This window comes from Trachypithecus francoisi, unplaced genomic scaffold, assembly GCF_009764315.1.
Source record: "Trachypithecus francoisi isolate TF-2019V2 unplaced genomic scaffold, Tfra_2.0 Lachesis_group18, whole genome shotgun sequence".
NCBI classification, from domain to species: domain Eukaryota; kingdom Metazoa; phylum Chordata; class Mammalia; order Primates; family Cercopithecidae; genus Trachypithecus; species Trachypithecus francoisi.
In genome coordinates, this window is record NW_022681463.1 from 53,595,168 (window position 1) to 53,613,643 (window position 18,476).

The 18,476-nt window shown below is 33.0% G+C and overlaps 1 protein-coding gene across 1 annotated transcript; it reads right to left on the reverse strand.

Annotated features, from left to right (window-relative positions):
- Nucleotides 1–13,105: 13,105 nt before the first annotated feature.
- LOC117063714 (phosducin-like protein 3) lies at nt 13,106–14,081 on the reverse strand. Its single transcript, XM_033177592.1, has one exon. The coding sequence runs from the start codon at nt 14,053–14,055 to the stop codon at nt 13,336–13,338; it is 720 nt and encodes a 239-aa protein (XP_033033483.1). The 5' UTR covers nt 14,056–14,081; the 3' UTR covers nt 13,106–13,335.
- Between the last annotated feature and the right edge of the window lie 4,395 nt (nt 14,082–18,476).

Genomic DNA, 18,476 nt, shown 5'->3' on the forward strand with positions numbered 1-18,476 from the left:
TTTTATATATCTATGAATCAACAATAAACTATAATAGAACTTTTAGAAATATTTAAAAACAAATAAAGATAAAAACAAAGAATATAAAACTTCTGGAATTCAGCACAAACAGGATTTTGATGGAAGTTTGTCACTGCAAACACTTATTTTATGTTATTATTTTTTAAATTTTAATTTCTACTTTATATTGATATGTAATATTTATACATATTTTAGGGGTACATGAAATATTTTGATACATGCATCCAATATGTAATAATAAAATCATGAAAATGATCTAAACATACAATTGAAAATTTAGAGACAGAACAACACAACAATTCATAAAATATAAAATATTAGAAAAAAATACAGAAATAACTGAAATACTTAACAAAATGTTAAATAATACAGAAAAAACAAATGATAAAGATTGATTATTTGAAGTATTTAACATAATAGACATTATCTGTAGGGATGAAGTAGGGGGAGGGACACACAATTCTGATAAATGAATAGGAAAAAACAACAGAAAATGAGGAAGACACTAAAGAAGAGAATGGGGATATGCTATGTACATCTTTCTGGAAACAAATTCTAAAATATGCTGTAATAAAAACAATTCCAGGAAAGAGCAGATTTCAAGGACCAAATGTTTTAAAAGACATTTTTTAAAACAAAGTTCAGCAAAGTTCAAAGTAATTATTAAATTATTAACTTAATTTAAGCCATTGTTGATACCCTTCATGAAGAAATACTAATCTTACATTGCTTTGGTTGTAAATTCTGCCAAACATTCTAGAGTTAAAGCACACCATTATAATCCCATTGAACATCATGTGGGGAATATCAAATGAAGGATTGTTTCAAAATTGCCTGCATTATTCTAGCATTATCTGCGCTACAAAACCCAACAAAAACAGAGAATGAAAATCGCAGACCTATTTCTCTAATTTATATAGAAGAAGAATTCTAAGTCAAATAATAGCAAAACTAACCCAAAAATGTACAAAAGATAAAAATTTTTATGAACATTTTGAGGTTTAGGTAAACAAGGAAAATGTACTATTATTGAAAAATTTATAAATTATTCACTGCGTTAGAAGAAAATAAGGAAAAAAGTATGCAGAAAAAATATTTTACAAAGATCAGCACTTGTTCATGAATATAACTCTTAATAAATGAAGAATAAAAGGGTAATTTGTCATCCTGATAAAGGTAATGAACTTAACCAACAGCAAATATTATTCTAAGTGGGGAATGATGACAAATACTCTCTTCTGAGCAATAACAAAATAGAGATGCCTGTCATCACCACGTCTAATTATTATTGTGCTGAAAGTCCTCACTATGACAATCAGACATATATAATAATTAAATTACAATAAATGATAGGGGGTACTAAAATGGCCATTATTAGGAGTAAATAAGTGAATACAGAGAAAAGCCAATCATCTATAAAAATTATTATAAATGATAAAATGTTAAAGTGCTGAAAATGGATTACTACACAAAAATCTAGGCAAATAGCAAAGATTTTTTCTAAGGACACAGAAAACAATTGGTAAACATAATTTAAAATTAATATTACAATAGAAAAGATACCATATAGTACCTAGTAACAATTTTTTTATAAAAGATATTGAATACTTATATACATGACATTATAAGACTAAATGTAGAGATATTAAAGGCATACAAATATGACATTTGAGAAATATGGCATTTCTCAACATATTGATTGGTCAATTCAATGCAACTCCAACTCCATATGTTTTCTAATGCTGTGTTCTGATTTTTTTGGCAGAGCTTTATTGTGCTAATGAGGAATGAAGAATATTTGCTTTGCCCAATATGAAGATGTAAAGCAACAAGAAATTAGATAATATGTTATTGCAATAGGAATAGAAAAATCGAATAACAGAACAGAGCAAGAGTTCAAAATGATCATGTATATATGTAACTTTGATATTTTAAAAACCTAGCATGTCAGTTCAATGAAGTAATAAGATACACTAACTTCAAAAAAATTTAAAAGATAAAAGATAATTTTGGTTCCCTACCTCATGAGAAGAATACTTGCCTAGTGTGAGCCTAAAATCAGTATGGATTAAAACCTTAAATGACAGAAACAAATGTTTATATCTTTTAGAAAATCAATTTCATACATGTATATATCAAATCCATAATATATATATCAAATCCATAATATATATATATATATTTATTATATTTTTTTGTTTGTTTTTTGAGACAGGGTCTCAGTTTGTTGCCCAGGCTACAGTGCAGTGGTGTGATCGCAGCTCACTACAATCTCAGCCTCCCGGGCTCAAGGGATCCTCCCACCTCAGGCTCTGAGTAGCTGCAACTACAGGCGTGTGCCACCATGCCTGGCTAATTTTTGTTTGTTTGTTTGTATTGTTTTGTAGAGGCAAGGTTTTGTCGGGTTGCCACACTTGTCTTAAACTTCTAAATTCAAGGGATTCGCCCACCTCAGCCTCCCAAAGTGCTGGGATTACAACCATGAGCCACAGTGCCCTGCCTAAATCTTTGTATATTTAAAAGGTACTAAAGAGTGTGTTGGAAAATATGTGTATTTTAAAATCAAGAAATCAGTATTAAAAGGCACATACAAGAAAATGAAAGAGTCCTTGTGGGAGAATATATTTTCAACACATAAGTCCGACTAATTTTTATAAATCCACATTTTTCCATCTGAAAAATAATCCTATCTTCTTGGTTTCTAACAAAAAAGGTAGCATGATGCTCCATCACAGTTGTCATTCTTCTCCCTCTCTTATTTAGTTATCTAGATTAAAGAAGTGGGCTATCCCTAATCCTTGTTTTATAGTATCTAATCATCATTTTCCATGAATGGCCTTGTTTTCATCCTTGTGCTTCATCTTAATTGGCAATAAATGAAAATTGTGCATTAGTTATTTCTTTACAGGCACACACACAACACACAAACATACAATATCTACATATAGTTTTATCGCCCAAATGCTGTTTATTTTTTCTTGCTTTTAAACTTTGCCAAAAGGTGATAGCCATTCTTATGTGCTTTGTTTTATTTTTCCAGATATTAAGATACTGAGATAAACAATGCAAAGCAGCTATTGCAACGTATTCTTGGGATCTAATTATTGCAGTCTAGTGTTTAATGTTGACCACTTTAACTTTTCACTGTGATTACATAACAACTCAAATTAATGGTTTATGGGAGGTCTTGTCACAATTTACTATGTAGACAGCTTATTAAACTGGACATCATAATGAAGTATTTGAAATTAAATAAATTTTGAGGAGTTAACATAAGTTAGTCTTGTTAGTCTAACATAAGTTAGTCTCACTATTGGGAGCATAACTGAGGCTACAATGTCATGAACTCACTGAAATTATAACCAGTATACTTCTAGGACTTAATTTAGCATCTTTAGATAATTGTGGGTATTGGAGTAGGCTCATTACATTGCAAAAATTAATGAATGCTCAAAATCAGTGTTCAGATGATTTTGAAAATATAGCGATGTTGAGTTAGTATGTAATAGAATACAGACAGCAATGTCAGAAAGATATAAAATAGGTTATGAAGTTATAGCATATTGAATAAAAATAAAGAATTAAGATGATAAAGAATGTACATCGATAAGAGTCAAGTACTGATATCAATCAACTAATTATTTGAAAATAAATTATGGAGTTTAGTCAAAGAAAATGTGCATGATGAATGAATGCTACAGGAACATGATGCAACCTGCAGAAGAAGAGATCATGTTTTGTCACGCATTCAAAGTATATAAATGCTCAAAATCAGTGTTCAGATGATTTTGAAAATATAGCAATGTTGAGTTAGTACATCATAGGGTACAAACACAAAGAAAAGAGAGCAATATCAGAAAGATATAAAGTAGGAAGTGAAGTTAAAGCATATTGAATAAAAAAGAATTAAGGTGATAGAGAATGCACATAGCTAAGAGTCAAGTACTGACATCAGTCGACTAATTATTTGAAAATAAATTATGAAGTTCAGTCAAATAAAATGTATATGATGAATGAATGCTACAAGAACATGATGTGACCTGCAGAAGAACAGATAGTGTTTTATCATTCATTCAAATTATATAATTTGGACACAAACAACACACATTGAACTAGGTTTTCAAGTGAATGAAATACATATGAGTTCTGCTTTATGAAAGGGAAGCTGAGTAAAACAACAAATACATACACATATAGTAATAAACAAGGACAGTGTATGTGAGGTATTATAAAGGAAACGACATTTTTGTATGAGGGGAGTATGATAACTTTTTTTAAAAAATGTAATATTTAAGCAGGGCAAAGATAAAGAAGAAATAACTCAGGACTATAATCAGTAAGTGCATATTTGGCATTTGAAAGTTTAGAGAGATACTTTTGGTTGTCATGTGGAGAAAACAGAAAACACAGGTTGAAGCAAGAAGACAAGTTAGGAAGTTGTTGCATTAACCTCTTCTCTAGTAGGAGATGGTGACTTGGACTGAGGTGATGATAATGGTGGTATAGAAAAGATGTATCTGGGCTCAAGATATGTTTGCAAGTACAATTATCACAATTTACTTATGAACTAGGATATGGAATGTATGACAAGATGATATTAAAATGACTTGAAGAGTTCTATCTGGAGCAGTAGGTGGGCTAAATGAAAGAAGTGAAGTGAGGAGGAAGGTTAATGGGAAGGACACAAGTATAATTTTGAAAATGTTGCATTTACAATACCTAAATTTGATTAAGTTCAAATTTCAAATAGGCAGTATTATATGAGTGTCTGGGCTCAGAAAAGATTTCCAGACTGGATTTCAATCAATGGATAATTAGTATAATAATAAAAATTAAAAGCTTGAGAATGATCTAGAAAATGCTTAGAAAACTGAAGTGAAATGTTTCACCTACAAAATTGTTTCAAAGGAATTAGAGGAGAAGGATCTAAAACACTAAAAGAGAAAATAGCAGCTAGAGAGACATAAAACAAAAATAAGATGGTGTCAAGGAAATTATTTGGTTAAATGGAAGCATAATAATAACACTGTGAGTCAAATGACAGGAACTAGTCCAAGCCTGAGTCAGTTTAAGAGTAAAGTGAGCTAAGGGAATAGTGGGGTGTAATCAAACACATTTTTGGTATGCTAGCTAGAAAGGCTATACTATGTCATATTTATATGTTTGTGAGAATATTACACTAGAATAGGAAAATTTTGAATATGTAAGGTAGAGAGAATGAGAGATTAAGGCATTGTGTCAGAGTGGCATTGAAAGATGATTCAGGGGAAATTAGAACAAGAAATTAACCACTCTTTGCCCAGGGCTAGAAAAAGAGTCTCAATTACTGAAGAATGTCTTAAGAATTGTCCTTGATGGAAACTAGAGTGTAACTAAAAATAATGAGGTTGAAGAAAATAGCAAATAATTTGGGATTTTAAGAGCTGTAATTAGTGTTGAACTGGGATATCATGGAACATAATGAAGAATAAAAGTTCTCATTTAATTATTAGTTTTTATAAATTCATGTCATATGACTTATGTTATAGTTATAATATTTAATGTAATAAATTATATTAAATAAAATAGTGATTAGAATACAAGGCTCATAGTCATGGCAAAATTTAGAGATACATATATGATACATATATTCGGTCTGAAACACATTTACCTTTCCAAAGGACAGAAAAACTTAGTAGTTTGAAAGTAAAATCTATACATGTCAAGTTGTCTAATACTTTCCAATAATTATTATAATAATTTGCTGTCAAAAGGCCTATTTTCTACATACTGAGAAACAAAGTGTTTTACTACTAAAAAAAATTTTTGGAGTAATTAGTTTCAATATGAAAATGCTGTAGGTACTGTTAAACATATTCCCAAATTTACAAAAGAGATGCATTTTAACATTCTGGAGACAGTATTAAATAATATAGACAAATAGAATTTATGAAAGATTAGTAAGAATTATAAAATGATTTATTGTAATTCACTATGTAGCTTTGCATCACCAAGAGATTTTTTCATTTTTTTAAAATTTAGTCCTTGAATCTAAATAGATATGCAAAATGCTGAAACTTTAAGAAGTAATACTTTTCTTATTTGTTTACTTCCATTTGTAGCTGGATAAGCCAAAACACACAAAATTGATACATAAAATGTTCATAGAAATTTGAGGATGTTTCCAAAGGGAATGATACTGATTTCTTCAAAGTATGTAGATTTCATTTTACTTTGGATCACTTTTATTCTATTTTATAATAAAACCAGTTTTGTTACTCTTTAGTTTGTGTATAAATGAAGTAATGCAATGGAAAAAGATAATCACCTAAGTATTAAAATTAAAGCAATTTGGATATGAAATATTGTGATAATAATCTCTTTAAGCCTACATAGCAACCACTGAATAATAAGTGCTCATGTTGGGGGGAAAAAAAAGAAACTGTAAATAAAGAATAAGTGAATCTAGGAGGAACATAATATGTTTTATTTTTAAAATTGATCTTAAAGGTGTAAATATCATAATTTTTTTTAAGTTAATTTCCTCAGTTTTAAGAAGAACATGCAAACTGTTGTTGTTCCCCACTATTTATTATTCTGGATAGATAAGGTTTCTCTAGATGCTTAAGCTTAAAACCAAACCAAACAAAAATAAGAAAAATCTACATAGCAATTACTTCAATTACTTATTATAAGAAAGCTTTATTTTTAACACTGCAAAATTGTTTGTAACTTCAAGCAACATTTGAATGTGTTTCAAGGATACAGGACTATGGGTCTATCCTCTTGTTAAGGAGAATTTTATATGATTATTCCAGGAGAAAAACAAAGCCCTAGAAAGTCTCACACAGGAGATTAGATGTTTTGCCTGAAAGTTGTTTATAATCGTAACCAATTGGCCAAAAATTCTCATGCAGCCCACCTAACTGAAAAGGGGCTGAGCAATACATTTTCTTATGTATCCACAAGGCAAAGAGTACCAGACATTGTGAATAATTTAATTCCTAATAATATTGAACTCGATAGAAAACAACACACCTAAACCAAGATTCAAACTAGACCCCTTCCAGTTCCAGTTCCAGTTCCAGTTTTGTATACTCCATATACAAAAAACAACTCAAGATGGATTAAAGACTTAATGTAGGACCGAAAATTGTAACAACCTTAGAAGATAATTATTATAACAATTTGCTGTCAAAAGGCCTATTTTCTAAATACTGAGAAACAAAGTGTTTTACTATGAAAAATTTTGTTTTGGAATAATTAGATTCAGTATGAAATACCACTCTGGACATAAGCCCTAGCAAAGATTTTATGATGAAGACACCAAAAGTAATTGCAACAAAAACCAAAATTGACAAATAGGACCTAATTAAACTAAAGAGCTTCTTCACCACAAAAGAAACTATCAACAAGATAAACAGATCACCTATAGTATGGGAGAAAATATTTTCAAAGTTTGCATCTGACAAAGGTCTAATATCCAGAAACTGTAAGGAATTTAAACAAACTAATAAGCAAAAACAAACAACCACATTATTTGTGGCAAAGAACATGAACAGACACATCTCAAAAGAAGACATACATGCAGCCAAGATACATATGAAAAAATGCTCAATATCTCTAATTATTAAATGAAAGTCAAAACCACAGTGAGATACAATTTCACACCAGTCATCATGGATACTATTAAAAACTCAAAAATATAACAAATTCTGGCAAGGTTGCGGAGAAAAGAGAATGCTTATACTGTACTGCTTGTGGGAATGTAAATATAGTTCAGCCATTGTGAAAAGCAGTTTGGTGTTTTCTCAAGTAACTTAAAACAGAATGACCATTAGCCCCAACAATTTCATTACTGGCTGTATAACCAGAGGAATATAAATAATTCTACCATAAGGAGACATGCCTGCATATGTTTGCTGCAGCACTATTCACAGTAGCATAGATCTGGAATCATCTAAGTGCCCATCAACCGTAGACTAGATAAAGAAAATGTGGTATATATACACCATGAAATACTATGCAGTCATGAAAAGAAAGGGATCATGCCCTTTGCACCAACATGGATGGAGCTGGAGGCCATTACTCTAAAGGAACTAAGGCAAGAACAAGCTGGAGGCCATTATTTTAAGGGAACTAAAGTGGGAGGAAGATGAAGGTCGAAAAACTACCTATGGGGACTATACTTATTACCTGGTGTATTTGTCCATTCCCATGCTACTGTAAAGAAATACCCAAAACTGGGTAATTTATAAAGAAAAGAGGTTTAATTGACTCATAGTTCTGCAGGAAACATGGTGACTTCTGCTTCTGGAGAGGCTTCAGGAAATTTCCAATCATGGTGGAAGGCAATGGGGAAGAGGACATGAATTTGCGTGGCTGGAGCCAGCAGAAGAGAGAGTGGGGGAGGTGCTACATATTTTGTAAACAACCAGATCTTGTAAGAACTCTATCAAGCCAACAGCAACAAAGAGATGGTGCTAAATCATTCATAAAGGATCCACCCCCGCGATGCATATGCCTCTCACCAGGCCCCACTTCCAGTACTGGTGATTAAAATTGAACATGAGGCCGAGCGCGGTTGACTCATGCCTGTAATCCCTTTGGGAAGCGGAGGTGGGTGGATCACTTGAGGTCAGGAGTTCGAGACCAGCCTGGGCAACACGAGTGAAACCCTGTCTCTACTATAAATAGAAAAATCAGCTGGGCGTTGTGGTGCGTGCCTGTGGTCCCAGCTACTAGACAGACTGAGGCAGGAGAATTGCTTGAACCTGGGATGCGGAGCCTTCAGTGAGCCAAGATTGTGCCACTGCACGCCAGCCAGTGCAATAGAGTGAGATTGTCAAAGATAGATAGATAGATAGATAGATAGATAGATAGATAGATAGATAAATAAAAAGAAAAAAGAACATGAGATTTGGTAGGGACACAAATCCAAACCATATCACCTGGCTGATGAAATAATCTGTATATCAAACCTTGTGACATGTAATTTATCTATAAAACAAACCTTCACACATCCTCCTGAACTTAAAGTGAAAGTTAAAAAACAAACAAAATAAACACACCAAAACCACACAGATTCAGAAGAGGGGGTCGATATCACGCTGTATAGTTTCTAGCACTTATCTTTATTTTTTTTCCTTAACCTGTCCTGAAAATATCTTAACACTCTTACAGTGTTCTGTAATGTAAAGTGAAGGGATGATATATACATATATATGTATTTTATGTGTGTATTTTAACATATGTATTACTTAACTTATCTAATCCCTTATTTAGGAATAAAAGTTATATTTAGAAAAGTTTGCTATTATAAATAGTGCTGTGGTGATCATCTTCATAGGCGATTGTCTGATGGAAATAATTTTAAATATTACAGTTATAATATGAGTTATCTATAACATGATTTTTTCCCCTATTAGTTTAATATCCAAATATCTTTGACCTAAGCCTTCATTTTCTATGCAGAAAGTCCAGTGCTCCAACCAAGGTGTCAGTTATTTCTGGTCCGAAGTTTCTGCTGCCTGTGAATTCACTTCCCTGCTCTTATCAACTATTCCTCTATCATATTTACACCCAGCTTCCAAAGACATCAGGAATTGAGGCCTGCTATATACAAAAGAACAGCAATTTTTTTTGTATGATTATGACATGAAAAGTTGTATTCTATTGCCTGTCACCATCAAAGTTGAAATGCATATGTGTCATCCTTATCACTGGAAGAACTTTTTGGACACCCTGATATTGATTATACTAATTACTTCCTTATCGTCTTACTCCCTCCAGAGCTTTACCCACTCACTGGAATTCTAGACCTTTGTTTTTCATTCCTTGCCATCTTTCCATCTCCCCCTCAGCCTTCAAATTACCTTTTCTCTCTAACTATATCCAGGACCACTTTTGTGTATGAAAAACTATTGCTATTCAGGTGAATAAATGAACTGCTTTGAAATTGAAGTTTTTTTTCTTTTTTTTTCTTTCACTCCTTTGAAAATCATTTGTCTTCCTTACAAGTAAGTTTTGCTTAAAAATATAATTTTGATTGTACGTAATACTAGAAAAGATGCTACAGGCTTAAGAAGTTTAAATATGTCCCTGAATAAAATGTTCTTAAAGCAGATCTTGCCATAAAGTTATTATTGTTAGTTATTATTGTTGCGCACTAATATCATTTCCCCAACTCTTCCATATGCATTTACTCTTATCTAATGTTTTATCATTTATTAATTTTCACAAAGTAAAAGGGTATTTTCCCCAGATTTTATTGCAATTTTATAATATCCCATATTTTAACAATTTTCCACATTTTATTGTTTCATAATCATGTTAGCACTACTTTATTTAGAGTTTCTGTAATTGTTACTAAAGCCTTTGGTGTTCTGTTTATTTTACAGATATTTTCCTCATTCCTGTCTATTAATACGTTGTTATCTCTACTATTTTTCCTAAAGAGATTATGAGAATTGCCCACTTTCTGACTCCTTGCAGTCAATGAATGTCCTTCTCTCATCTCCCATGTGAAAGACAGTCTGACAGATTTTGTCACAGAGTACACAACCTTTTTTTCATATAATGCAGATAATGAGCCATTGTCTTCTGACATTTGGTGTTGCAGAACAGCTTAACGTCAACCTCATTATTTCTTCATTTCTGTCTACTGGAATGTAGAGTTTCTTCTTCATTCTTTTTTTTTTTAAGGACCAACATGTATCTACTTACAAATTTATTTTCATCGGTGTTATTTGTTATCATTAACTCATTTGACTTCTGCACTAAGATATTTCTTCAGACAGATGACTTTAAAAATATATTGTCCATCTTCCTTTATTTCTACTATTAATATTTGGTTGCCTCTTCTAACACCTTCCCTACGTCTCATCCTCTATCACCTTTGACTTGTTCCACAGAGACTGCAAACACATTCTTGCCTTAGGTTTTTCACATTTACTTTTGATTTTTTCCGGAACACTCCCTATTTGATATTCAGAAGGTCATTCTTACTTATCACTTCTTACCATATTATGTATTTTATTTTATTTTTTGTTGTGTATTTACTTTCAAATCACTCCCCACATTGTAGACCCAGTGTGAACTTTCAAAGAATAGATTTATTTATTTTTCTCAAATTTGTCACTCTTATCTCTAAATATGAAAGAAGTTTCTGGGGGTACATAAATATTGCTGGATGATAAATGAATTGATAAACAAATGGGGATATGAATGAATGAATGATGGATGCACAGAATACTTCCTCTCTTCACACCTGTTAGAAGTCTTATTATAGAATTGTAAGATCTCCTATTTTTATTCTTCGTGTTTAGTTTTACTATCATTTAAAATATGTTTTTTGTGTGTGTGTTTTGGAGAGACCAGCTTCACCTGGTCTTTCTCATTCATTTGGTACTCTCCAATTTGTTGTTGATTGACTCAAACACATTTTCATATTTCTGCATATTTTCATCTATAGAAACTCTCTTCATATCTCAAGCTATTGATCAATATAATATTATATCCTTATGTTATTATTGCAATATCACCATGAATAAAATTAAAAATATTAATAAAAGTGGGATTAAAAGTAAATTCAAGTGGTAAAATGAGACCTGAAGAAAAGAAATCAATATTGCTATTACTACAATCTTTGTGTTTATGTTGAGTCAACAAACATTTTTTTCTTTCTCTCACAAGAATGCTCTCGTTAGAAATTACCATTCACTTAGTGCATCAGTAATATCGTGTAAAAGTTACAGAGATTGCAGTGAAGTTGCTAATTTCTGTAAATTCCAGAAACACATTTACAAAATGTTTATGTACCCTTAATTTAACTTTTAAGAACTGTTCTATGATGTATACTAGTCTCCAAGCTGTGAATTTTTAAATTCAATAATTTTGGTGAGATTCTATCCAGGATCTAAAACTGTGGCTTCTTTTTAGTGTGATAAATCATAAATTTCGAATTTCTTTACTGTGATCTTGTCAGTTTTGTCAACTTGGCAATATGACAATATTTAAAATTGAAAAAGAGTGTACAAATTTTTTATAATAGGAGAAAAAATTACTATATATACAGAATATAATAGGTCAGCTTTTAAAATAGTGGCCATGGATAAAATAGAAATGATTATAATATTTATTACAGCTAATATGTACTTGTTCTTAATTAAATTATGAGCTTTGTAATATGAACTTCACATGTACTTTCTCATTAAATTCTTATCATCATTATGTGCATCTGGTTTTATTATCTTTATGTTACAAAAGAGAATAATTAGAATCATGAAATACAAATAGGCACGAAGTAATATTGTTGTAACCCGTGGTGTCATATTGTGAATCCAGCTTTATCTGAACTGAGTCCATGTTTTTTTTTTTTTTTTTTGATTGAGATACAGTTTATGTGTATGCTTATATATTTCCAAAAATTAATTCAATGTCCTCTTACAGTAATCATAATTAGTTAACAGGGCAGGCACGGTGGTTCACACCTGTAATCCCAACACTTTGGGAAGCCTAGTTTGGGGTTAGGAGTTTGAGACCAGCCTGGCCAACATGATGAAACTCTACTAAAAGTACAAAATCAGCTGGGCATGGTGGTGCACATCTGTAATCCCAGCTCCTCAGGAGGCTGAGGCAGGAAAATTGCTTGAACCCAGGAGGCGGAGGTTGCAGTGAGATGAGATTGTGCCACTGCACTCCGGACTCAGCAACACAGTAAAGCGCTATCTCAAAAAAAAAAAAAAAGAAAAATAGTTAACAGTCTGAGATGAACTATTTTAGCAAGAGAACACATTTAACCAAATATGGCAGTAAACTGGAACCTTCAGTTATTGCTTCGATACGGGAATGTTTCACAAAAATTGTCTGTTTCTTCAATAAATACTAAGATTCTTTTGTCCTAGAGACCATTCCTGTATTTTGAGTTAACAATCTCATTGCTCTCTTTATAAAATAAACAATGTGTCTATAAGGCTTAGTTTGCAATTTTCCACTGCATAATTTATTCACATTTAAAACTATATTTTTTTTATAGTTATATGTCAAAAAATAGTGACTAGGTTTTATGGCTTAAAATATAAATGAGGAAAACAGACATTTGCCATACAAATAGCTGGTTTAAATTTTTTTAGAGGAAATACTATAATTAAAAAAAAGAGTTCCAAAATATTTAACAGAATTTCCAGCAATGATTATTTCTAAAATGTAAAGATTTGAAACATAATTTATACAAAACTAAAAAACAGAAGGATTCATCATTCTTGCTTTTTCCTTTTTTAAAAAATCCAGACAATGTGTCACAAGAAAGTTCGGCATGTGAGAGCAGCTGTAGCCTCAGTCACCCTCAGAACTGCTGCCCCTCCTCAGGGGGACAGAGCGCCGCCCTGAGGACAGCAACACGTCTTCAATCGGCTTCTTGGGGTTTTCCTCCAGGTCCGTCATAAATGCTCCAGATTCAGACAGTTTCCATTCCAATTCATCTCTTGTCAGGTTCATGCCGCCCAACACCAGAGGACCAATCAACTGAGCCTTGATATCTCCTTCCAGGTAAACAAATATCGTGGGCAGGTTCCTATCAGGATAATTGGGTATGCAGGTTGTTGAAATGGCTTTGAGAAATTTGACATCAGGAAACTTCCTGGCAAGTCCACTGAGGTGCTGATTTATCAGGGCACAGAGGGGAATTCCTTGTTTGTAAAGGTGCAAGACGACCCACAAGCCCTCGCCAGCTTTGGTAACTTCTTGAACATAATCCTTCCCTGAGATCTCTAAAACTTCTCCAAATTTATTCTTCAGTTTAGTTGCTTTCCACTCAGCCAGTCTCTGCCATCTGTACATTTCAATAGCACGTTCATCCTCCTCATTAAATTCGCCTTCATGATCCTCCAGCTCTTCCAAAGTCATATCTTCATATGTTTTCACCACTGACTGCTGGAGGATGTGCTGCTCCTCATCTGACTCCTCTTTCCGTTCTTTCAGACTTTCCTTGGGGGGTAAGATACCCTTTTTGCGTAAGATGTCATTCCACTCAGTGTCTGCGTTGGGGTCCTGCATCTTGTTTACAGTTGCTCAAGCCAACTGTGCCGTCCATGTTTTTATTTACTTTTACTTACCCAGTTTTATCTACTAAGCTGGTCCTTATAATTAGCCATTTATTTTGCATGAGTGACAATTGCTTCAGTATAGATATGTCAAATCTTATTTTTAATTTGAACACCTCTTTTTCTATTGGAGTAGAAAACAATGTACAGGGTGAAGATAATTCCATAAAAAGAAATTCAAATTATCAAATACTAAGTAAGACTACTTAAGAAATGCAAACCTGGATAAGTTTATCATTTCCTTTTCATATATAAATAACGGCAATAACAGCAATCTTAATAAATGTTGTTACACTTATTTAGAATGTATTATCTCCTATGCATTTATCGATGATTCTATATGCCTAATATATGTGTTCCTACTGATATTTAATATATGTTTTTTTTTTTTTTTTTCGAGACAGGGTCTCATTCTGTTGCCCACTCTGGAGTGCATTGGTGCGATCTCAGGTAACTGCAACCTCTGTCTCCTGGGTTCAAGCAATTCTCCCACCTCGGCCTACCAAGTAGCTGGGACTACAGGTGTGTGTCACCACTCCCAGATAATTTTTGTATTTTAGATGACAGGACATGAACAGACAACATATACCCGATTAGGCTTACTCTCACTTCTCCTTGTCTAGCACTGTATGTGAATATCACCAGGCTAGCCTGATGGAGCAGAAAAAGCATCCAGAGAATTGCTATGTGGTGAAGAAGCTCTTTAGTTTAATTAGGTCCTATTTGTCAATTTTGGTTTTTGTTGCAATTACTTTTGGTGTCTTCATCATAAAATCTTTGCTAGGGCTTATGTCCAGAGTGGTATTTCATACTGAATCTAATTATTCCAAAACAAAATTTTTCATAGTAAAACACTTTGTTTCTCAGTATTTAGAAAATAGGCCTTTTGACAGCAAATTGTTATAATAATTATCTTCTAAGGTTGTTACAATTTTCGGTCCTACATTAAGTCTTTAATCCATCTTGAGTTGTTTTTTGTATATGGAGTATACAAAACTGGAACTGGAACTGGAACTGGAAGGGGTCTAGTTTGAATCTTGGTTTAGGTGTGTTGTTTTCTACCGAGTTCAATATTAGGAATTAAATTATTCACAATGTCTGGTACTCTTTGCCTTGTGGATACATAAGAAAATGTATTGCTCAGCCCCTTTTCAGTTAGGTGGGCTGCATGATAATTTTTGGCCAATTGGTTACGATTATAAACAACTTTCAGGCAAAACATCTAATCTCCTGTGTGAGACTTTCTAGGGCTTTGTTTTTCTCCTGGAATAATCATATGAAATTCTCCTTAACAAGAGGATAGACCCATAGTCCTGTATCCTTGAAACGCATTCAAATGTTGCTTGAAGTTACAAACAATTTTGCAGTGTTAAAAATAAAGCTTTCTTATAATAAGTAATTGCTATGTAGATTTTTGTATTTTTTGGTAGAGATGGGGTTTCACCGTGTTTTCCAGGCTGCTCTTGAACTCCTGACCTCAAGTGATCTGCCCGCCTCAGCCTTTAAATACTAGCCTGTCATCTAACATTTCACTGACTAAAAAAGGGCACATGGCTGAACCAGATTCAGATTAAAAATATGCCGCAAAATTATATGATGAAAAAAAGGAATAAAATATTTGGGCCATTTTGGTAATCTATTACAATGCATTTGCCTATATTAAAGACTATAACCTTAGAAAGGTAACATTTTTAATGCTTAGTATATATAAGGCACAATTTTAGGCAGCAGGAAATCAACTAGGATAAGAGAAAATCACTTTGGTCAACATTATTTTGCTTCTATGATTAAAAACATTATTATCTCATCAATAATCAACTATATACATATAATTAAGTACAAAGCTTTGGTTAAAACTCAAACTTATGAGTGTATGTGTTGTTAGTGGAAAGGTAAGTAGAGAATGTTTTATGAAATCATAGGACACTCTAATATTGCTAATTTGTAGAAAAAGTAAAATGGAAATATCAGGAAAAAGAGGATGGAAATTTAAAACAGGTATTTCTCACCTGAGAATTTTATCCAAAATTGATTATACACTAGCACCTAAGGTTATTTAAGAATATTTACCTTAATGACATTTTATATATGATTACAGGTGGAAATTAAAAATAGTATTTATTAAAGAAAACTTACACATAAAATATTTACACAGACTATTCTACAATAAGAGAAGCAGAGCATAGTCAATATACCATCAGATAATGAACAGGACATATGAATTGTTATTCCAGGTCCATTGTGGACACTTTCACCGGATCTACAAATGACAATTAATGCCACTAGTGGAAGAGCAAAAGACAGAATTTGGTCAATTAGTTTATAACTGGCAAGTTGGGATTAAGTATTCTAAATCATGTGTGATAAAATTTATTGCTTTTATTATCTAATAATCCTGGGTCATTCCTTCTACTGGGACATTCTGTTTCATTCAGCAATCATTTCAACGACTGACTCAATGTCCCAGTCTCCAAGACTATTACTGCCTTAATTTGTGATGCTCTCATACACAAAATGATTCATTTACTGATATCTCATTTCCTTTATTTGTGTATGTCCTTGTCCTCTACCCTAACCTATTCATTCTCATCATCTTACCATATAACCAGTCATTAACCCTAACGATTATCATTCCATAGTTGAAATTATCGGGATCTCATTCCTGATTACTACCTCCAGCATTTTCAGCTCATATCTTATAGTATCTGAACCACAACAGTGCTTGCATCCCAAGGAGACCTTCAATGTATTATGCCCACCTACGTTTAGTGTTTTTACTTCTTTCTTCATGCAATTTTGATTGTATAAACAATCATTAAAATTCCCTTTCACGTAGCCTCTTTCGCCTTGACTTTTTTTTTCCTCCACAAGACTAACTTGGAAACAGAGCAACCCTAAAACTCTTATACACCCACATTGTTTCTAATTAATATCTCTGGGTAAAGCACACCAACAAAAGCTGACAGTTCTGGCATTTAATTTTCATCCATGATGCTCAAATGAGCCCTTAATGCTTGTTGGCAATCATATTATTTTCCTATCATACTCATTCTCTTGCTCTCTTAGAGAAATATTTTAACCTTATTTTTTTTCTTTTTAGAGATAGCATCTTACTATATTACCAAGGCTGGTCTCGAAATCTTGGCCTCTAGCAATCCCCCTTTTTCAGCCTCCCAAAATGCTTGGATTACATGTATGGGCCACCACACCCAGCTTTTACATATTTCTTTTACCTGAGCTCCAACCCCTCTTTCCCATCTTCACTGTAACTAATGACTTCATTTCTAATTGACTGAGGAAATTGAAGCAATCAGAAAAGAATACTTATTGACTTATACTATTACGTTGACCACTTGGCCTGCACCTATGCTTACATATTTTGCATTTTCGCCTTACACTTGACTAAATTACACAAAGCAAATACCTTCAGGCCTCATATCTTTATGAACACTGCACAAAAAATTAGTTTCTCCCTTGCACTACTAGTTTTTGTTAAACTCAGATGTAAATTACGTAACATAATGTAAATTACATAACATTAAATTCACATTTTTAAAATGTAGAATTCAATGTTTCTTAGTATATTCACAAGTTGTGTGGCCATCACCACTATCTAAATCTAGTATACTTTTATTACTCCAAAAAGAAAGCCTGCAGCCATTAGCAGTTACTTTCCCCTTTCTCTTCCCCTTTTCTTTCTGTTAGCATAATGCTTTCTACTTTCATCAATGTTGCATCATGTACCTGCACTTCAATCTGTTCATGACTCAATAATATCCATTATATGGATGTACCATATTTGGTTCATATTTTCATTGATTGATACATTTTAAGATGGTGATATGATTTGGTTCTGTGTCTCCATGCGAATCTTATCTTGAATTGTAATTCCAAAGTGTCAAGAGAGAGACTCGTAATCCCCATGTGTCCAGGGATGGAGGTAATTGGATCATGAGGGCAGTTTCCTCCATGTTGTTCTCATGATTGTGAGTGAGTTCTCATGAGCTCTGATAGTTTCACGTGTTTGAAAGTTCCTCCATCACACTTCTCTCTTCTGTCACCTTGTGAGGCAGGTGCCTGCTTCCCCTTTATCTTCTGCCATGATTATAAATTTCCTGAGGCCTCGCCAGCCATGTGGAACTGTGAGTCAATTAAACATCCTTTCTTTATAAATTACCCAGTTTGGGGTATTCCTTTATAGCAATGTGAGAATGGATTAATGCAATAATAGGTACCACAGAGAGCAGGGAACTACTATAAAGATCACCTGAAAATGTGGAGATGACTCTGGAACTGAGTAACAGGCAGAGGTTGGAACAGTTTGAAGGGCTCAGAAGACAGGAAAATGTGGGGAAGTTTGAACTTCCTAGGGAC

Bases quoted from the DNA above. Each gene is read 5' to 3' on its own strand.
- LOC117063714 (XM_033177592.1), bottom strand. From the start codon at position 14,055: ATGCAGGACCCCAACGCAGACACTGAGTGGAATGACATCTTACGCAAA.